This window comes from Vicugna pacos, chromosome 2, assembly GCF_048564905.1.
Source record: "Vicugna pacos chromosome 2, VicPac4, whole genome shotgun sequence".
Taxonomy (NCBI): Eukaryota; Metazoa; Chordata; class Mammalia; order Artiodactyla; family Camelidae; genus Vicugna; species Vicugna pacos.
Window position 1 is genome coordinate 111,544,543 of NC_132988.1, and position 22,259 is coordinate 111,566,801.

The 22,259-nt window shown below is 40.2% G+C and overlaps 1 protein-coding gene and 2 long non-coding RNA genes across 8 annotated transcripts in view; 2 read left to right on the plus strand and 1 right to left on the minus strand.

Annotated features, from left to right (window-relative positions):
- The window catches only part of CC2D2A (coiled-coil and C2 domain containing 2A), a 113,253-nt gene that overhangs the window by 7,442 nt on the left and 83,552 nt on the right, over positions 1-22,259 (minus strand). For all 4 annotated transcript variants that reach the window (XM_006208095.4, XM_072946086.1, XM_072946090.1 and 1 more), the window contains 9 exons: positions 21,118-21,223; positions 20,816-20,925; positions 19,579-19,675; positions 17,992-18,090; positions 14,928-15,104; positions 9,872-10,075; positions 5,953-6,042; positions 4,262-4,375; positions 2,712-2,846 (listed from right to left, as the gene is read on the minus strand). In XM_006208095.4, the coding sequence (XP_006208157.2) occupies positions 2,712-2,846; positions 4,262-4,375; positions 5,953-6,042; positions 9,872-10,075; positions 14,928-15,104; positions 17,992-18,090; positions 19,579-19,675; positions 20,816-20,925; positions 21,118-21,223 (1,132 nt within the window). The remainder of the gene's footprint in view (positions 1-2,711; positions 2,847-4,261; positions 4,376-5,952; positions 6,043-9,871; positions 10,076-14,927; positions 15,105-17,991; positions 18,091-19,578; positions 19,676-20,815; positions 20,926-21,117; positions 21,224-22,259) is intronic.
- Positions 15,091-16,540, plus strand: LOC140688040 (uncharacterized). The gene is made up of 2 exons (XR_012062718.1): positions 15,091-15,507; positions 16,136-16,540. It is a non-coding gene; the product is annotated as an uncharacterized lncRNA (long non-coding RNA).
- Positions 21,169-22,259, plus strand: part of LOC140688037 (uncharacterized) — a 51,566-nt gene continuing 50,475 nt past the window's right edge. For all 3 annotated transcript variants that reach the window (XR_012062715.1, XR_012062707.1, XR_012062706.1), the window contains exon 1: positions 21,169-21,646. This is a non-coding gene — a long non-coding RNA (uncharacterized lncRNA). The remainder of the gene's footprint in view (positions 21,647-22,259) is intronic.

Here is a 22,259-nt window from a genome sequence, read left to right on the forward strand (position 1 = left end):
TGATCCTTGGAATCCAAATCAAGCAATTGTTTTAAGAAGGCAAATCTTTCAGAACTACATTTTGGCTATAGGGTAGGGAATGTGTTAGAAAAGCAGTGAGAAATAACACTGAGGAAAGAGCTGAAGTCAGGTTACATAAAGGCTTTCAAATAAAAGGTGAGAAGTTTATTCTAAAATCTGTATACAGTGAGGTACTGTCAATACTTTTTGAGCCATCAAATGATGAAAGCTGACCATTCGGAAACGTCAGGTGTCAGTGTACCAAATAATGGACTGAACTGAAGACAGATGATTACGTTGACTACAGTAATGCAGGATGAGACGATAATGGCATGACTGGAAAATAGAAGAGGTAGAATCTATGTGACTTGGTATCTATTAATAGGATTGAAGTAGAAAGAAGTAAGGGGTGGGGGGAAATCAAGGACAGTTCTGGGGTTTGAATCCGGGTAATTGACATCCATAGAAATAGGAAGGCCTGGAGGAGGAGCTGTTTTTAGAGACAAAGGAGAAGTAATTTGAGTTATGGACATCCTGAATTTGAGACTTTGACAAAGCACCTGGGTGTCCAGCAAACAGCTGAAAGTTCAGGACCCAAAGATTCTGGTCAGAATGATGACTTCCTTGCCAGGATAAACTAGTTAGAGCTATGATGAATAATAACAGGTGTGGTCCTGCAAGAAATCTAAATAGAGAATTTTCAGAAAATCTACTTTTAAGGTATGGGAAGAAGAGCCAGTGAAAGAAACCTAAGAAGCTATTGCAGAGAAGTGAAAACCGTCAGTCCTTTATCAGTAAACCAAAGACGGGAAGGTGTTGTGTCATGAGCCATAAAAGGGAGAGGAGAGTGAGGATGTGAGCATACCATTGGATTTATTTATCTATCCATTAGCAAGACAATGGTACTTCTCAGAGTTTATTTCTGTAAAATGGTCGGGAAGAGGAGCTAGATTATAGGGGTTCAAGTCTGAGTTTACTGAGAAAGTGGACGCAGAGGATATAATTAGTATTTAAAGAATTTTGGAAAGAAAGAAGGTCAATAGTAGTTTGGGGTGTAGCCAGGTGGGGAGAACACAGCTTAGAATTGTTGGACTTCTGAGCCCATCAAGAGGTCGAGAAGGAGCGAGAAAACATGTAGAGCCAAGTTGGAACAATTAGCGGAGCCAAATGTTGGAGTAGTAATGGAAACACACACACGGGTGGAGAAGGAGGCTTCCGTCTTGGCAAAGGAGTGAAGGAAGAGAAAGGCTGACAGTCCAAAGAGGTGGTGCGGTGGAGCAGAGGGCAGTTGAGGTCCCTAGAGTGCCAGGCCAACAAAGCGAGCCTGACCGTCCTCTCCTGCGCGTGGCCGGGGCTTAGAGCAGGTTCAGAACAGCTGCCGTGAGGGATGGCTGGCATCATGAGCCTGTCTGGTTAGAAGAGGAGAAAAGGGGGTCTGTCTTCCTCACAAGACTTGAGCTTTATGGAAATTAGTCAATCATACAGTAATTGTTTTGAGAACTAATGATAATTTTGACGGAAAATGGAGTTCTTTGAAGGCTTTTTCAATACCTGTTGACTCTGCCTGATTGCTAATATGACCTTAGAATGATTCTCCACATGTAGATGGAGCTTTTAATTAAAAATAATAATTAACATGCAGATGGCGCTCTACACGGCTCTTTTCACATTGTAATTAATAACAGTTATCATTTGCTGAATACCTATGAAAGACAAGTACTTCGCTGGATGCTTGCCATGTATTTCTAATTTTGGCAGTAATCCTGAAGAGCAGACTGGTGGTCTGCAAAGTAGGGGGCACATCACAGGGATGTGAGAAGAGAATATTAGATCTTCTAATTATTTATTTTTATTTCAAGAGTTTCTTCTGTGTATAATATAAATAATATAACGATACATATATAACTTATAAATGAAAATACATATATTGGGGATGCATGCTCAAATGATTTTTCTGACAGGGATCACTACGGTTAGATAGTGATTTAAAAAACAGTCACGTTAGCCAACACAGTTGCTACTGTGTGTTAGCTGCTTTGCATTGATTATCTCATTTACTTCTCACAACTACTCTACGAAGAAATGACTAGGAAATACCTTCATTTTACCAATGAAGAAACTGAGGCTGTATAAGATTAAGAAACTTTCCTAAGATCACACAACTAGTAAATGATGAAGCTGGAGTTTAAATTCAGGCAGTCTGATCCCATAACTCATGTTTTTAGACAGTGCTTTCTACAGGACCCTTCATAATTAAATGCCCCTCCCCCGCGAAACTGGGTGCAACTGGATCATCTGATGGTACATGGGAATCTCTTAAGAAAAAAGGAAAAAGAAGAAAGGAAGAAAAGTCTTTTCAGGTGATAAATGTGCCTTATTTAGTTCTCCAGCACTACAAATTAGGCATTGTAAATACGTATTCTGGAAAGGAAGACGGGTCAGAGCCGGGATACAATCTCAGGTCCTCTGAATCTAAATCCTACATTCTTCTTTAGCCTCATTCTGCATCTTGCCGATCAGGTGACTAATTCAACCAAAAATTGTTATTTAGGACTGTTCTGCCACTGTGCTTGACACTACATTTCTTTAAATGGTATATGTAGATGTTTATATAAAATTTTTGATATGTAACATGTTATTAAAGTCAGTAGTCAAAAAAAAAAAAAGCAATAGTCAACCGACTGTATTTAAGAGGAAATGGTACTACTTACATTATCAGGACCTATTAAACAGCCCACACTTTTTAAGGGACAGAATGTATCAAATTGTCCATAAAAATGTCCGCTGCAGGGATTCCATATTAAATAGTGACTTTGCTCCCGAGTTAGCACATAGGCAGTTGGGCCCTGAAGGAAAATAGCCATTAAAACAGTTTCTGATTAATTATGCAATTAGGGTCAAGAGTAGTTCACAGACAATCATAACTTTAGTTGGGCCCTGTTTTCTAAACTCCATGGCTAATGGTGAAAATTAGTTTGAAGTTCTAGATTGTGCTGGACTGAAAAATAAAATCAAGTTTACTTTTGCAAAATTCTTGCATGTGCTACTAGTGCAGTGTAAGTGACCAAACAGGGATAGGAGAAGTGTGTTACTCCAACCAATATGTCTTTAAAAGAATTAATTAAATGGGATATATATTTTTTCAGTTTTATTGAGATAAAATTGACATCCAGCACTGTATAAGTTTAAGGTGTACAACGTGATTTGACTTCCATACTTCATGAAATGATTACCACAGTAGGTTTAGCGAACATGTATCGTCTCAAATAACATTAAAGAAACAAAAAATTTTTTCTTATCATGAGAATTCTTAGGATTTACTCTCTTAATAGCTTTCATTTATAATGCACAGCAGTTTTCATTTTTTCTTTCAGGCTTTTTATTCAACCTCTTTAATACTGTAACTGTATCATCTCCTTTCTTCCACACCTAGAATTACAATTCTCAAAAACATGGAATGATAGAATGAAAAAATTACATAATTACTCATTAACTTTTCCCCTTATTACCTGTATACATGTCTCAGAATAACAGCAGTAATTCCACCATGAGCAGTTTTAGTTATCTTTATTGTGTTGTACATTACTTGTTTATCTTATAACTGAAGCTTTGTACCTTTTGCTTACCTTTATCTAATTCCCCTTCCCTGCTACTCCCTGCCTCTGGTAGACACAAATCTGATCTCTTTTCTGTGGGTGTATTTGTCTGTTTGTTTTTGAAGTGTAATTGACCGATAACAGTATGTTAGTTCCGGGTACACAACATAGTGATATTTCTATTCATTTCAGAACGATCACCATGATCAGTCTGGTCGTCATCTGTCGCCATACAAAGGTGTTACATAATTGCTGACTATATCCCCCACACTGTACATTTCATACCTGTGACTCACATATTTTAGAACTAAAAGTTTGTACTTTTTAATCTCCCTCACCTCACTCCTTGGCATGAATGACACTTAGAACACTAAGGAAATCAGAATTCTTAGTAACAGAGGCTGGAGGGAGCTCATACTAAAAGGACAGAGCTAGGTGGGGTCTATGGGTGCGAGAGGGCTCAGATTTGCCAAAAACACCCTGCAGCATTTATTGTGTAGGGCCCAACTACCCTCAAAACCATTTTGTGTCTTATCACTGGAATTTCTGGACCACTTTCCTTGCAACTCAAAGGACTATTATGAAGAAAGTCCTGTCCATGACTTGGAACATAACACAACCACGTTAGACAATGACGTTGTTAGAGCCATCCTGCCTGGCCTTACCTCGGGAATGGCACTGCCCATCACCAGCCAGGCCTTCTTCCCCAGGGACAGGAAATAATTGCATAACAATACTGCATGCTCTTCTTCATCTCCTGCCAGGAGATCAAGAAATTGCTGACAAAAAGAAAAAAGAAAAAAAAAAGATGTTGCACTGACTGACTGCTTCACTCTACATGGGCTGTACAGAATTTTTAAAAGTTATTGTTAAAATTAGTGCCTTAAAGGATAAGACTATTTTAAAAATATTTTTTCCAAATTTTGGTGCTGTGTTGTTAATTCAATAAAATTAAAAAAAACACTTTTAGTTGGACATGATGTTTTCTGTGACACTGATGACACGGGCTTCTAGAATCAGTTACGAGGTGGGGTGGGGGAGACAAATTTCAAAGGTTAAACTTTTTTTATTTTGAATTTATATATGATAGCTAAACACTTTTTAAAAGCTTGATTTTTTAGAGCAGTTTTAGGTTCACAGCAAAGGAATTCCCGGATTTTTCTTGCTCCCATACAGGCACAGCCTCGCCACTATCCACATGCCCCACCAGAGCGGTACACATGTTACAACCGATAAACCTACCTGGACACACTAATTACCCAAAATCCATAGCTTATACGTAGGGTTCACTCTCGGTGTTATACATTCTGTGGGTGTTGACAACTCCGTTATTACAGCATCATGCAGTGTCTTCATTGCCCTGAAAATCCTCTGTGCTCTGCCTGTTCTTATCCTCAACCCTGCCACCACACTGCTTTAAGCACATTGCATGCATTAATTCACTTAATCCTAGAATAAACCTTTGGGGGTGATACTCTTCCCATTTTACAGATGAGGAAGTGGAGGCACAGAGAGAGAAAGCATCACCTCGGAAGTGGTCAAGATAGTCTGACTCTAGAGCATATTAATTATTCTATTCTTTGTATATCTTCTTATGGATATCTTGAGGTTATGGAAATTTTATCTTTAAAATTGTCAACATTACGTTGCTAAAATATATCGGAGAAAAAATTTTAAAGTATACTTAAATTTCTTCCATTTAGAGCTATCCTTCAAAGGGAGTTGTATAACACAGTTCAATTTTATGCAAACACAGTTTGATGTGAGATTCAGAAGCAGAATGAATACCAGTGATAATACATGTTTGTTTCATACTACTGAAGACCCATTTGGAAGTTTATGTAGCGTGCATTGGTTGTAAGTTCCATGAGGTCAGAGGCTATGTTTATTTTGCTCATAGCCAGAACTCGGCACAGTGTCTAATATGTGATAGGTGACCAAGAAATCCATACTGAATGACTAATAACATGCTTTCAGATGCCCATAAATTAAGGAATATGCAGTTTTCAAATGTAATATATATTGTGATTTTGATTATTTAATAAATAAAACTAGGATGTTGTTAAAGTAACATTGAGAGGATAAAATAGCATTAAGATTTCTGAAGTGGGATGTGTGTGTGTGTGTGTGTGTGCGCACAAATAATTACTTTTCTTTCTTTAACTTCTGAACTTTGGGCAACTTGAACCAGGAAGAAAAAAAAATACTTCAGAATTTAGCTCATCCTGCTAAAGCGATGGCCATGTAGATTTTTATAATGACTAATGAGTGTTGCAATTTAAAATTATGCAAGCCATTTACTAGTATTCCACGAAGTCAGCTCAAACCAGTGAGTCTGTGAGGAAGAACTACTTACATCAGATGTGCTCCACAGGTCACAGATACCAGCAAATGAAACAGAGTCAGGCAAGAAGGGAATCAAAGACACGTATCGAGCCACCAGTTCCTGGTCAGACAAAATTAGCTGTAATTTTTTTCTAATAAAATAGCTGGCTCTCATTTCTTGCAAGAAAGTTTCATATATCACAAACATTTATGTGAATGAAATGAAACAAATGCTCACAAGTGCAAATAAGTGTTGTGTTAATACTATCTCATTTAACCTTCTCTAAACATCCTGAGGAGGATTGCTGTTAGCATCCACCCATCTTTTACAGATGGAGAAACTGGCTCTTGTGTCTCTTTGAAATGACCTCATTCATCTTCTTTTTTCCCCCACTTACTTTCTGGCATAACAGGACTTTCCCCTAGCTCCCCTAGCTTGTATTTCCCCTAGCTCAGTCCTGAAAGCAGCCAGTTCTCCAAGAAGCCCTGGTTCCTTTTAGAGGGCAGTAGTATATAGTAACCAAGATTAGTGCATTATTGTGGGTATAACTCATATTTCTGTAATTGCTAAGGAAGTTGAACATCCTCTCATATGCTTATTGGCCTTTCATGTTTCTGACTTCTGGGAATTTCTTTTAAAATCTATGTGCAGTTGAATGGTGTGAAGCAGGCATCTGTTTTTTATTTTTTCCATGTGTAAGATCGGTGATCCCAGTACAATTTGTCATATATCAGGACTGAGGGAGTGACATTTGAGTGGATCTGTCTGGATTTTTTAATTCTCTTCCGTTTTTCTGTTTGGTACGTGTGTGTCAGTACCACTGTACCTTAATTACCAGGGTCTCATAAGTACCTGGATATATGATATTGTGGCCCTTCCCACTGACTTCTTCTTCAGAACTGTCTTTGTTATTTTTTGGCCCTTTGCTCTGCCATATACATGTTAGAATCAGCTTGTCAAGTTCCACTACAGATCGTTTTAAAAATCTGGTTTTACAGTCTTTGTCTTTTAACTGGAAAGTTTCATCCCTTTGCGTTGATTGTGATTATTGGTAAATATTTTAGACTATTTCTACTACCTTATTCTGTGCTTTTTATTTTTTATTTTTTACACTTTTCCAGTGTTTTTTTTCTTCCCCACTCGCTTTACCCCATTTCCTTACTTTATCTTCTGCTAGTTTAGAAGTTATACTCTCTTTAAAAAACCCTTTTAAATTCTTAATCTGGAAATTTCAATATGAATATTCAACTTAAACTCTAAAATTAATAATTATCTTTGCCTTCATCTTGGAAAATACAGGGGCATTAAGATACTGTAATCAATCCTGTCCTGACATATATGCGTTTTTTCAGGATTTTTGTCCTATCCTGATTTTTCAGCCACACCCTATTATCATTGCTGTGATTTACAGGGTTTGCTGACTTACTCACAAATTTCCCATTCTCTTCGCCTGTCATTCTGTGCCGCATCTAGGATTTTCTGATAACCTTCCTTCCTTCTCTCTCTCTCTCTCTTTTTAAGTGGAGCTACTGGGGATTGAACCCAGAACCTTGTGCATGCTAAGGATGTGCTCTACCACTGAGCTATTCCCCTCCCTCCTTCCTGCTCGTTGAAGTATATTTTTTAGAAACTTCTTAAGGGAGAATCTTTTGGTTGCAAGTTCTCCCAGTGTTTGTGTAAATGATAGTTTCACTGGATAGAAATGACTAGTTTGATGGTTATTTTCTTTTAGCCTTTTGAAGATGTTATTCCTTTTCTGGCTTTCACTTGTGTAGCTAAAAAATCCACTGGCCTAATTATCGTTCTTTTGTAGACAATCTGCACTTTCTCCCTAGCTGCTTTTAACATCATCTTTGCTTTTGTAGTTCCCTATGGTATGCCTAGGATTTAATTTCATTTTACTTATCTTCTGTAGGATTCATTGGGCTTTTTGAATCAGAGAACTGTTGTCTTTTGTCAGACCTTGAATGTTCTTAGCTCTGTCTCTTTGAATATTGCTTTTCTCCTTTTATACACAATTCGGTCCTTCCCCTTCTCATCCATGTCTGTTAACCACTCCTGTATATCTTCCATTTTTTCTTTCTCTGTGCTATACTCCAAGTAATTTCTTGGCGTGTATATTACAGTTCACTAATTCTCTCTGTATTTAACTGTATGTAATTTAACTCTGTATTTAATTTTATTTGCTGTCATATCTAAACTGTTCAGTTTCTCATTTTAACTTATTCTTTTATTTCTACAAGTTCCATGTAGTACTTTTAACACTCTGCTTGTCAGTTCTAATAGTCTATTCTTTTGTTCTATTTTCAATTCCCTAGACTTCTTAAACTTATTAAACATACCTATTTTATATTCTGAATCTGATCATTCTAATAACTGCAGGCTTTGCAGCCTGAATTTTGCAGTTCGTTGTTTCTGCTAATTCCTACCTTCTTTCATAGTGACTTATTTTTTCACTGATGATCTTTTATATGTTCGTGTTTCTTGGAACTCTTTCTGTGGAAACTTTCTGAGGCTGAATTTAAAGGATGTTCTTCTAGAAGGATTTGTTTTTGCTTCTGACAAAAACTCAGGGCCATTGCCAACATGGATTACTTTAACTTTTTGTTGAAGTTTTTGGGGGTCATACCGGTAGTGTAAATTTCAGTCCCAAGTGTGAATAAATACAGCCCAGTGATTAGGAATTCTCAGGAGAGACTTTTCGTTTTTTCTCTTCCATCCAGAGACAAGATTGAGCACAGGAGGTTTCTTTCTACAGGGCAGGGTATTTCCTAGTTTACCTCCCAATGATTTTACCTTTCGGGAGTCCCAGCTCTGTAGCTGAGTCTCTAATTCAGCCTTGCAGCCTGCTCTAGCGCCACACACTGTTTCCTGTCTCTAGCAGCCTGTGGCCCATTGAAACCGATCTCTGGGCATCAGGAATTACGGGATGACCTCAGAGCGAACACTATTCCAAACCCTCACCCTTGTAGAGTCTTGCTTTCTTGTTCCCTGTCTCTGATTTCCTCCTCACCTTATTTCTGTTTCAGTCGTGATTGAAAACATGTTTTAAATATTTTACTCATAACTCTTAAGTGTTCTCTACTAGGAGAAGGTTTCTGCATATCTTCTACGCTAAAGAGAATAGAAGTCCCTATTCTGGCTTTTAATAAAAATTGAATAATAAAAAGGTAAATGAAATGTGGAACACAAGGTGTTTATATCTGCAAATAGGTGTATCGTTACCTTATCCCTAAATTACAATATTAATGACTTATTAGCAGCAATTACTCTCTATACTGTCCACCCTCCAGCCAGGAGTTACAGTATCGACCTAAGAATAGCCCGTTTAACGTACAGCGTCTGCTCACGTGAGATCGCAATAGGTCTGGTGCTCTGCAGGCAGAAAATGGTGCATGTATATTTAATACATCAGCATGGATGCTTTTTGTGGTGATGGCCTATGTATATACTTAAATCTTGGAAATAATTTTTGCTTGTTTTGAATTTAATGATTAGAGCATTTAGTATAATACTGAATAGTTATCTAGCTATAATAGAAAGTGCATGAGTTTTGACATCAGAGGCCTAGATTCAAATTCTAGCAAAGTTATAGAGAACACGTAATGAAAACGTGTTTATGTAAGACGTGGAGAAAGTGTAGATACAGCATCTTCCCAGTGTTAATTTTCTAGCACCCAACATAATGCCAGAGATGCAGTAAGCACTCAGTACTTAACTGCTCACTGAACGGATGGACTAAGAATGATTATCCTCGCTGGCACCTTCAGACTCTGTTAAAGAAAGTAAGCCTTGTGGTACTAAAATAGTTGTAATCCTGACTTTAATCACCAATAACCTTGATATAGTTACTGTCCTAAGTACTGTGAAATACCATAACTGAGAGGGCAGTACATTGAAATTTTAAAACCTTTTTAGCAACAACACTGATTGGCTATGAAATACTTACTGCTGTTGCCTGGGGGTTGTTGGGGTAGGCATTAAGGAGCTCCTGAGGAGGGTTCAAAGGCTTGAGATAACGCGTAATAAAGACGGTCTTCCCACTGATGTCAATCACTGTTGTAAGGCACTGACGATTTGGAAACTTTAGGGCACATTCAGCTTGAAACTTCTCTGTTGCTTGAAGCAATTTCTCATCTTCCTGAGAATCAAACTTTAAAAAGAAAGACTCTGTGGAATTTTTTTATGATTACAGGAGATGCAGTAGAACCTGTTCAGATCCCACAGTCAATATAAACTCAACGTGCGTCAGGAAGCATGATTTAACGACCTCTTACGGAACTGTCATGCCCTGGTGTTCCTGAAGCTTTGTTTAATTATATTTATAATCTAAAAATTGGATGGGTTCATTAAATACGTAAAATATATCCAACAGGACTGAAAGAAAGTAGTCAACAGGCAAGCAGTGGTATGGAAATTACTGGGTTAATAAAACAGTATATAATAATTAAACTATGATGTACTAATTCTGATGAGGCCAAGGAATGGTTTTATTTGTATTTTGAGACTGGTTTTAGAGGGTAGAGGAGCTTAGAAATCTAGCATCTCAAATGCAAAGCCAAAGCAACTCATGTTAAAAGGACAACAAATTTACAGGTATTTGTGGATATGCTCAAAAGTTTGAAATCCATAATCAATGTGATAGATAACACTAATGAGTCTCAGTGTAAAAGGAAGCAGACCTAGAAATGTAAAATGTGCAATAGTTTTCTTAGGTGGTTCTCTGATCCAAGATGAGCCAAGTCCCAGACTTTTTAAAGTAACTCAAAACAGATGAAACAGAACAAATTTCAGTTGTCTCTAGATGTATGGTGTCATTACTCCCTCCAGCAATTGCTGAAAAGTAGCATGAGAAAAGCAGATATTTAAATATTTTTATAAGAATTTTGTTGTTTAGTATAAAAAATATATGTATGGTTGCTTATATTTCAAAGGATTTGAAGACAAATGCACAATTTTATCAGAAAATTAACTCTAAGTAGAATTTAGATTCCAGGCAGTACTTGACAGTATGTATGTATGTATGTATGTATGTATTTATTTGTTTATAGAAATTTGTCAGTTTTGTTCATTTTTGAGGAGGGAAATGCATCCAGCTATATCCCCTTCACACTCGGCGTTATTTTTTTAGCATTTAAATCTACTGATACACTCGTTTACTTTGTCTCCCTCATAGAGTAAGATTCCTGAAGTCAGGGATTTTGTTTTTATCAGTTTTTTATCTCCAGTGTCGAGGATACTACTCAGCACATAATATCTGCTTAACAGATGTTGTTGAGTAAATGAATGGGAACATAGAAAATATCCCATTACTTTTTAATGACTTTAAATGCAATCTTAAATATCCTAATTGTTCTTGATCCTCTTATAATGGAGCTGGATTGTGGCTCCTGGTTCTTATTTGATTGTTGTATCCTGAGAAATCGGGGTAGCAGTTGTGGGGGTTAGGTGGGATGGGGGCATCTCGAGAAGCCTCCTTTATGTTATCATTGGACATCCCTTGACACCCGAATCTTAACATCGTCATAATCATAACCGCCCAGTGCTCTGCAAAGTGCCAAGACCTGGCAGCTACCAACTAGGTATGATGAAGGATAGATAAATAAATGAAAAAGGTGAGCCTATAAGACTTTGGTATGGGTGTGTCACAGACTCTTAAGGCAGAAATAATTGTAACTTTAGAAAGGTTAAGAATTACAAAATGGGTGGTGTGAAAAAAAGCACCCTGTTGAATTCATCTGTGTTTCCTTGCAACTCACTAATTTACGTATTTCTCCAATTATTTGAAAAGTGTTTGCTGAAAGTCTAAAAGGTTCCAGGCACTCTGGATTAATGTATATGAAATGGTACCCACAAGAAACTGCTAGTCTAGAGGAGAACAGCAATAAGCAATCAGGTACTTAAAATACTTGACCAGAGTGATAGACACAGTATGCTACCGAAGCATTAAAGAGAGGCAGCTGTTGGCACCGTTCAGCAAGAACAGGAAAGATCTTCAATCAGCCCTGACTACTGGCTGTCCAAGTTGAAAAAAGTATGTATAAAACCTTTCCTACCACTTGGACCTTCATGTACTGTTGTGTATTTTGACTCTAACCAGTGCTTCCTGAGAGCAGGGCTCATGTCTGAATGATCTGCGCTCTTCTCTGCACTGAGCAAGCAGAAGGTAAGCATTTAATAGGCACCTGTTAATGATCATTCATACTTATTTAGGCCACCAGGGTGCCATTTAATGGATTGAAACAGTAATTTAAGGAGTAGTGTGTTATGTTGATAATCTAAGAAGTGCCAAGCAGAAGTTAAATAGTAAAAGGATTTGGGTCGTTTATTATGAAACAAATAAATGTGAAACTGACAAATTCACAATTTGACTGAACATGAAATTTGGAAGATTCTTAACTGGGCCAACTCTTTGACCTCTAGGTTAATATAAATACTTGCAGAAAACTGAACGAGGTTGATTTTCCCTTGGAATACCTAAACTGTGGCAGCTCCACTAACAGAAAGAACTGTCACAACCACACTGTTTCTGTAAGAAGCAGCTCACGGATTTAAGGACCTGGAAACAGTGGAGGTAGCTCCCAGTATGCAAGTGACATTCAGACACGTGACTTCCCGATTCAGAGCTAAGTAAGAATCTTTCTGACAAAAAGAAATGGGCCAAAAGACAAAGCTGGACATTCTTCATGAATTACAGGCATCTGTAGTTCATGGCCAAGGAATCACACACACATTAGGACCCAGCAGCTTCCGTTAGACGGCAGAGGACAGAAGCAGCTAATTGAAGCCTAATAACTATTGACTGATGATGAAACAAAACACTTAGTACCTTTTTAAGCATGTCACTCATCTATCAGAAGCAAGAAAGAAAAAAAGAAAGGAAACAAGAGGAAGACTTTATTAACAGAAATGATCTATTTAAAATTTTTTTGTGTGTTTTTCCTGAGACAATGTAAAGTAGGGGATGTTAAAATAAGAATTTCAGGAGTTGCTATGAATTTTTTGGGAAGTTCTATGAGTGAATACCTTGAAAAAAAAATCATATAGATTGGTTCAATATGGGGTCATGGTGGAGAGAGCACTGATCTGCTAATCCTGGAAGTTGCTGTTAAGCAGAAAAACAGTTCTGGGTTTGTGGTCCCTATTATTCAAAATGAGTGCTTCTCGGTCCTGAATAATCTGCAGGGGGTCACTGAGTGGTGGTTTCTGCCGCTGTGTGTGCAGGGCGCCAGGTTCTGTCAGTGCACAAGCCTTCCTTATCAAGGATCTACAGGGTCTGCGTTCTGAAGGGGCTTCCTTACGCCTTCACTGTAAAGGTCTAAGAGCAACGCTCCGTAACAGCCACAGCGGGGCAGTGAAATGCCACGGAAGGCAGCGGCTGACCGCTTAGACATCTCGTGTAAGGAAGGAAGGCTATAGGATCTTAAAAACTCCGGCATTGGTCAGTGCCTGGGAAGAACGCCTGACAGCAAGGGCGTCTCTGGTTTTCAGCCTCAGTCACACTGCTCGCACGTGTTTTGGAAGCTCACCTCCAGATGGAGTGCTTGCTGACTGCGTCTGAAATAGCAAAATCATCTTTTATCTGAGAGTGTTCTTCTGGTAGACATGCTTGTTGGCTTTCTCTTGAGTTTATACATGAAGAAGAGCACTCTGAATACATGTTTCCCTCTCTAGAAATATTCTGAAATGTATAAATGCTAACATGTCTTCTGGAGAACATATTTGTCACAGCGTTAGTGACAAATGCTAGCATATGAGATTAATTTGAATTTCAGTAGATTCGTTTTTCCAACAGTCCTTCATGTTTTCCTGTAAATGCCTTGCAAATAGGAAATAATGGTGGTATTTTTCTCTGCGAGCCACATTGTAAAACTGAAAAAGAAACAGAGGAATGTGCTCATTCTTTGTCATCTCTGAGTCTTAATTACAGTGGATAAAGAGTCAGAATAACAACATGTGCAGAATGGCTTAGTAGTTAACCATGTGGGCTCACGTATGAGTGTAAGCTCCGAGGAATTTTTAGCCACTTTTTTAGGCTGCTTTGTCCCCAGTACCTAAAAAAAATGCCTGTCATATAGAAGATGCTCAGTAAATATTTGTTGAAGACATATGCCTTAAAGTCAGACAGTTGTTTAATTGTTAGCTCTGCCATTTACTGCCCAGGTGACCCTGGACAGTTGAGCCTCACTGCCCTCGTCTCTCAGTAGCAGACCCAGCGTACAGGACAGCTGTGAGTTTAAAAGGGAGGACATACGTCACTGTCTGAAGAGTGACAAGTCAATGCATGGTGTTGGTGGAGGTTGTTACTACTGTATGAATTTATAATAATAAAAGGTCACGATCAATACTTTCTCCTAAATCCCATGAGGGCAGTATGCATCAATGCTGCTCAAAGTATGTTAAATTAAGAAAGTATCTCCCAGTTATGAAGGTGGTGAAACAGATGTTAACAAACAGAAGTCCTAGAAATTCTTTTTGTCTAGAGCTATGCAAAATTAGAGGACATGTGCATATATTTATTTGTTTCTGTCAGAAAGCACTGAAATGGACTGTGGTGACCCCTGAGAGTCTTAGCTTTATGATCCTATGAATTGATTCAATATACAACACAACCAGGATTGTGAGGTCAGCCTTGGAAATGTATGTCAGCACCCTTGCCAATAAATGTCAAGATCATAGAGCAGCCTGCTTTTCCAGTCTGTCATATTTCGTTTTCTTCCTGTTGAGAAAATTCTTTGAAAAGCAAAGCATGTTCATATTTGTCTCGCTTTGCTAAAAGTTTAAATTGCTGATCAACGTAATTATTGACACAGTGGAAAAAACAGACTCAACACAGCTGTTCTCTCACCTTTGTTCTGTCCGGACTAACAGAGTAATAAACGGACACTGAAGTAAGGGAATCTCTGCCTGTGCCATCTAGTCCAAGTTTATAAAAGTGGAGCCTGGCAAGCACTTCCCACGTTTCATCTGCATCAGACACGCGATTTCAGAGAGTACGCAGTTACCTTTTCTCGAACCGACTCCCCGGGAACCAGCTGGGGCTCCAGGGTAATGAACAGGGTGATGTAGGAGCCTTCACTGAGGCTTCGGACAGAGTCAAAACCCCGCTCAGCAATCACGCTTCGCTCCTTGCTGTAGCCCAGGAGAACTGGGGGAGTATCGATTTTAAAGGTTCCTTCAATCTGTGAAGAAAATGGACTTGGTAAGCCGCCTGGTGATTTTCCAGCAGAAGTTCAAGGGCAAGTGTCAACTCCTCATCGTCTGACGAATTTAGTAAACGCTGCTCAGACTGGTATTCAGGGCCCCACCCCCCCAACCTGGTCTCTCCAGGCTGGTCTCCGTAAGCTCGCATAGAAAGGGCTCTGTCTTTTCCTGCCTTCTCTCCTTAGTTCATGAGAGCGTGTACAAATTATGCAAGTTGAAACCAACAGCAGATTGCCTGGGTTCAAATCTTGGATTAAACTCTAAGTGACTCGGCTTCTGCATTTGTGAAAAGGAGACAGCAGTAGTACCTACTTTGTGGGGCAGTTACATGCACTCAAGGCTTAACAGACGTAGAACACTAAGGAAAATGCCTGTCGTAAGGTAAGTGAGTGTCAGCTAGTGGCCGGTCCCCTTCTCTGGAATGCCCCAGCTTCCCATCTCCACCTTTTAGACTTTTAATCATTTTTCAAGGCTCAGGTCAGGTGTCATCTTCATGGTTTGTTTTGTTACCTCCGCCAGCCTCACATACGGTGTGCTGCTTCCATCTATTGCACAGACATGTTCTGCCAGACTTCGTTGTTATGTGCGTATTTATCATATTTTTTAGATAATCGCTCTTTGCAAATAGAATCTGTGCTCCCTTTTGCATCACCCTTCTCCAATATATAGCAGTGTTTTGTATTGAGTAGGTGCTGAATAAATGTAAGCTGAATGAATTTCAGGCCGCTTACGTGAAATGACCTAACTTAGGCAGAGGTTCAAAAAGGCAGAATTTTTAGTCCTGTGTAGTCAAAGCAACAGTGAGGTTACGAAAGACTGTCTACTGCTGCAAAACTACTGAGGCGAGCATTTGAGATTCACGGACTCTCAAAGAATCCAATTTTTATTTCAGTCTTTTGTGGCAGTTATGTCTCAGGAGACACAGAGAAAGAACTTAATCTTTCAGTGAATATGCCCTCTAGAGAGGGATTAAGCAAGCTTTTGTTTATTTTCCTCCTTGCATTGGTAGAGCTCCCCCGAAGCCCATAGCAGGCGGAAGAGGGAGAAGAGAGCATAAAGCCAGTGCCGTGTGAAGTCCAGCTGGAACAGCCGGCACGTCTGCTCTACTGTCAACTAGACAGATGAGCCGGGAGGGGACCGGCACTGCTCACGTCTGGAGCTGGGCAGTGCTTTGTTCTGGAGAGCTGTCCTGTGCGTTGTGGGACGCTTGTAGTGTTTCTGGCCTCAGCACACTGGATACCAGTTGCACCCCTGCTAGTTGTGACAACCAAAAATGTCCTCAGATACTGCAAAATGTCCCCTGTGGGTTCACTTCAGAGCATGAGCTTTGGAAGCAGACAGACCTTTTAAACTAACAAATCTAATGCAATCAGTTTCAAAAGCAATACTGAAACGAATAAACGCAAACACTGAATACCTCTCCTTTTACCAGTCTCCTTTAAGAATAAGCCAGTGCAAGCATGTTGGAAGCTGGTAAAAGTTGAATCCCAGCTCTGCTGTAAGCTTTGGGATTTGAGTAGTTACCCTTTCTAGGCTTCCATTTCTTCATCTATAAAATGGAGACAATAATGCCTATTGGGTTGCTGTGACGTTTAATTTAGGTGACATATAAACTAGCTGGTAATGGTATATAGTATGCGCCTGTATAATATAATATAGTTACTCCTATTATTAATACTGAATCAGGATTCTACTTGTTTTGTGTAGTTTCATACTAGGACCTACAAATGAGGGTTCCAGGGAGGACAGAAAAGAGATTTACGACAGAGCTGTTGGAAAGAGAGCAAGCTACCCCGTGAGGTAGGGAGGGCCCTCCTGGAGGGACTCTACCAGAGTATGGACTTCTCCAGGGTAGAGGAAAGGAGATTCCTTTATCAAGAAGAGGTCTGGAGTCATTACTTCTGAGCACCCTTCCAAATGTGATGCCAAATAACGTGGGCAGTTTCATTTGCAAAATGATGTGCTCTTTAAAATTTTTTTCCTTTCGAATCTATTCAAAGAAGGAAATGCAAATTTTTTGGCAAGCGTGTAACTGCAGCATCACCTGCAGACTGTCCCTCTGGCCTGGGGAGCGCAGCAATTCCAAATGATGCTCGAGATTGCACCTGGTCCACGCCTCTCAGACTTGAGTTTTGGTGTTGACCTTGCTTGAGACTGTGGCCCAGGCAGCATTTTCTCCATGTGGTCATCTCGTGTGGAATTAAACCGTTTCCTCTATGTCTGAGTGAGATTAGCTGCAGTCTATGGTTCAAAGCCTCCTGTTGCCATGGATTTAATACTGGGATATTAAAGCCGGTTCAGAATCCTTAACTGTCCCAGATTAAAGCTACTAAGTCATTCAAGGATTGTTAGCCTGACGGACCCCCTTAAGCAAAACTGCTGAACTCTGAAGAATGGTGTCTTAGTTGAGCAAGTCCCTACCAACCATTTTTCACATTTTAAATAGTGAGGACTCTGGAAACATTAACGGAGTGACTTGATCAAATGGGCCATTGGCTGTCCTGATCGTTTGCTTCAAGTTACTTTCAGGCATCTGTCCACTCCACTTCCGTCATTTTGATAAGTTTCTCCTTTGTCCCACCTTCTTCTTCACTTCTATTTAAATGTTAAAAAAAATTCTCAGATTGGAAACGTCACACATGAACTACTAACTGTAAGGAAGACAGATGTTTTAATAAGTCATGCAAATATGACGGAAGATCAATGGCTTTATGTAGTGGTTTTTTATCTTTCCAGTAGAGGTCTTGCATATAGTTCTCTCAGAGGTAAGGGTGCATATCCACAAAGAAAGCTTCATCAGGAAAAATGGATAGAGCAGTTAGAGCAGTTGCCTATTCCCAGAGAATTCTGACTTCAGATGCTTACCCGTGCTTGGAAATAGATTGTGCTAAATGGAATTTTCACACATCCCAACCAGTGCCTCTCAATGCGCGTGTGGATTCCACTGCCCCTTTCACGGTCATCCTAGAGGAGGGGTGGGAAGTAATAATTGGTTAACAACTCCAGACAGTCATTTAATTAATTCAGCCGCAGTAAAACAGCAGATTGTAGCTGAAAGCACACTTGGTTTAGGTTACACAGACCTAAGTCACATTCTGGTTGAAACTGTCGACTGAAGAAATGCACAACCTAAAATTTGAGAATTATGTTTTATTCAGTGGTCTTTCTGAGGACTTGAAGCTCCAAAGACAGTCTCTCAGTTCTAAGAGACTGCTCGGAAGAGGTAAGGGAAAAGCCAGGGTATGTGTGTGCGTATATATATACACATATATACGCACAATGTGTATGTGTATATATATATATACGCGCACACACACATACTACATATATATATATATATATATATACATATACATACATATATAACCAGGTTGTCGGAACTTCAGAAGAGTACTGTTAATTAAATAAAACCAGATATCTCAAGTTAATGAATTTAGCGCTTTTCTATGTAAGGGAAGATACTAGAGTCTGGACTCCGTGAAATCATTCCTTTGATGCGCACCTTAGCTATCTAGGGCCAGTGTTCTGTTCCTTCCCCTCCTGAGCCCCTCAGGGTACGCGGTTGGGGGTGGATGCAGTGGCTTGACGGCTGCAGCACCCTTTGTTTAGTGATATGGCAGGCAATACTTTTCATTCACAAGACACTTACTAGTTGTGTGACCCTAGGAAAGTCATTTAACCTTTTTGAACCTCAGTTTCCTCATGAATAAATTAGGGATTTAACCATCTAGTAGGGTTATTTTAGAATTAAGACAATGTATGAAAAGGTCCTAGTACAATTCCTGGATCGCAGCAGACACTGAAAATTTTAAAAAGCTCGTTTTCTTCCTCCCTTCTCCCTTTCCCTGTGTATACAAATCAGGGTTCAAACATTCCAAATCTGGGGACTAATGGAGCTCAGGGCAGGCTGTCCCAAATATGCCAAAGTGGAATATTGTTTATTTTGAATTCAAGTTTCTTGAAAAACAGCTGGTGCAAGAACACTCTGACCCTCTCTTGTCTCCAGAAAGCCAGAAATAGATCTCTCGTGTGAAAGGTGCCCCCCCTGCACCGGGAGGTGGAGAGACTTCCTTATCTCCAGAGACGGGGAATCCAGGGCTGACGAGGCTGTACAAACACACCCTGTTACTTCTTTGCTAATTTATTATCCCAAGCCCAAATGTCTGTCTTGTCAATTCTTCACAAATTTATTGTTTTCCTTGTCTAAAAGGTATAAAAGCTGTCTGCTTTGGTCACGTCTTAGATCCTATATCTATGACATCTCTGTATGTACAAAATTAAAATTTGTGTTTTTTTCCCCCTGTTAGTCTGTCTTGTGGCAATTTAATTATTAGACCAGCCAAAAGAGCCCACAAAGTTCAGGGGAACTTTTCTCCTCCCTGACAGGGCTTATGCAGTGGGTAGAGGAGATGAAAATGAGTACAGATGTCTTCCTCACAACCGTGAACTTACCTCCAAGACATCCTGCAGAACTTCATCAAAAATATTAATGAACACATCATCTTTCACTGACTGCAGACTGGTGGTGCTGTAGTCCCCATTGGGGGCCCTGCAAATGGGTACATGTGACCAGGGAACACGAAAAGAGCAAAACAGAAATAATGAGCACTCAAATGTCCAGACTGGAAAAATACCTGCATATGAGCACAGACATGAGGACTAAAGGGAGGTCTCTCACTAAAAGGACTTATGCAGCACAGAGACACTGTAACACAGCACCTGTACACACACGGAAGGGGCCCTGGACTGGAGGCTCCGGGCAGGGAGACGAACCTTCTGCTGGCTTGTCCTGGTGAGTGTCACATCATCCTCCAGTCACCGTGAGCTTTGTAAGGAGCCGGCTGGCTGGGGCTGGGCTGGCTCAGGGGGTGGGCTACATACAAGGTCTCCAGCTGACACGGGCTGGTGTATGGGCTCCTGAGCAACTGGGCTCTAGAAGGTGCTTCTCTGTCAGTCCATTCCCCGGTCATAAACCTCCTTTTGTTATGTAGCTGGTTGAATGGTCCCTGCCTCCCACTCACTTTCCCCACAGATAAGTAAAGCAACGCAGGGGTGAAGTTTACCTCCTGTCACGTCACCTGCTCTGAGGCCAGCCACGCCTGGCCCAGGCAGGCCTCTCCATGGCGTGGCTCGAGACCAAGCTACTGCATCTATTTTGCTGAGCATCTGCCTCTCACTTTTCTCATTCTTTTTGCTTGTACTATGTGTAATAGGGTACATTTCCCTCTTTTGACTTAATTAGTTCTAATCCTTACTCTGTCTCTACCATTTGGCATTAAGTGTCACCTTCTATCTTTAGGTTTTAGTTTGTTTTCTATAAAAGTAGAGCAGTAGACTAAGTACTTTCTAAGATTGCTTTAAGATCTGAAATAATGAGTCTTTTAACTACCTAAAATCATTTAATCAAAAAATTTAAATGCCGATGTATTTCTGATGAGGGAGAAAGCTTAATTTATGGGAACTAGGGAGCTTCAAAATCACTTGAGTCTTCCAGAATCGGAGGGATGGGGAAGGAAAGAAAAGCCGGGTAGGGGTTGTGGGGTCAAGGGGATGGGAAGCTCGGGATATAAGAAGCCAGAGCCTGGAGAGGAGGGGGCGCCCTAACAGTGAGCCCGAGTTTCAAAGTTGGACATTTTCCCATTTCATTCTTGGTTTGAGTCACTTGTGGTTTGAGAAAAATAACGCTTACCTAAATGGAAGTTCAAGTTCTTCATTCCAGCTGGGATTCGGTCCTTCAGCCGTAGTTGTATGGCAAATTGTTCGCTGAAATGAAACTTCTACAAACGGACGCACTAAAACCTTGAAATCAAGAGCAAAGGGTCCCTAACAGTTAGTGGAATTGTTCAGCTCTTAGCAGAGGTAGAATATGTTTCTAAATAGTATGTCTGCAGAGAAAACGAGGCAGAAAACAGACTATGAAGTTTCTAGGCAATTCTTAAAAATCATAAGGGGCAAGCGTCTAAGTGGAGAGCCAGCATTTGGGTATTTGACCTGGCCGAGGGGGTAGTCAGCACTGTGGGTCGGGCTGCGTGCGGTCGGGGAAGCAGCATGCTTTTCGCCGAAAGCCCTTGACGATCTTGATGGCTGCTGGAATTTGCTAGAAGGGAAAATGTATGAAAGAAATAAATGACAGGGCAAATCTAATTATATACCAAGCAGACAGTTTCTCCAAAGGCGTATGGTGCTGGTGGCTATGGTGACCGGCATTCTCTCTACGCTTGCTGATTCGTCAGAAGTCTTCTATGATGCTCCGGGCCTCCCCAGTCACCTAGTGATAATAGAGTCTTCCCCACACCCATCCCTAGGCCTGCATGTCTGGCTGGAAGAGAGGAAAGAGACCTCTTCTCTTTGCTCTCTCATGAGTGCCTTTGCCCCCATAATTGAGAGCCTCAGTCCCTCTCAGGTAGCAGAATTCTGAGCTTCCTAGCCAGTCTGCCCTGTCTCCATCGAATTCTGGTCCTCTCCCACTGTATTTTCTTTGAACCAGCATTCTCCTGTAAACTTGAGCTACACATCCCAGGTAAGACATCTCTCTCTGGGCCGGCCAAACACCACTGGGAAAGGATGGTCAGGGATCCCTAGCTTGAGTTAGGATCTATGGGTCTTGTTGTCTTTCCCTTTTGAGCTGCCATTCTCAAAGGAAGAAATGAAGATCATGTTTAGAGAACCTCTCCCAGACACTTTATCCCTCATCCCCACAACCCACTTGCATATTTGTTTTGAACTTTGTGGTTTATTTCATGTTCATTACTTGGCAAAGTACAAATTCTCTCTTTCCACCAGACTGTCTTACCTTTTCACAGATAAGGGTTTCAGACAAACTCTGAGACAATGAAAGTGAAACATTTAACATAACAGCTGCCAGAGAAAACCCTTTTCTGCTTGGAACATCGTCAGTTACATTATCATACAAACAGTTGTTAAGCACCAACTATACTTTAGGCCCTGTGTTAGACTTTAGACTTTGTGGCTGCAAAGACCAATAAGATATACTTCAGCTCAGACTAGATAAGTACATAGTCACAATACGCAGGATGTATGTTAGACTAGGGGGATGGGCATGGGCCATAAGAGTACAGAGAGGGAGTGAAAAGTCCTATTTAGCTGAGTTGCAAGTGTAGAGAGAGTTACGA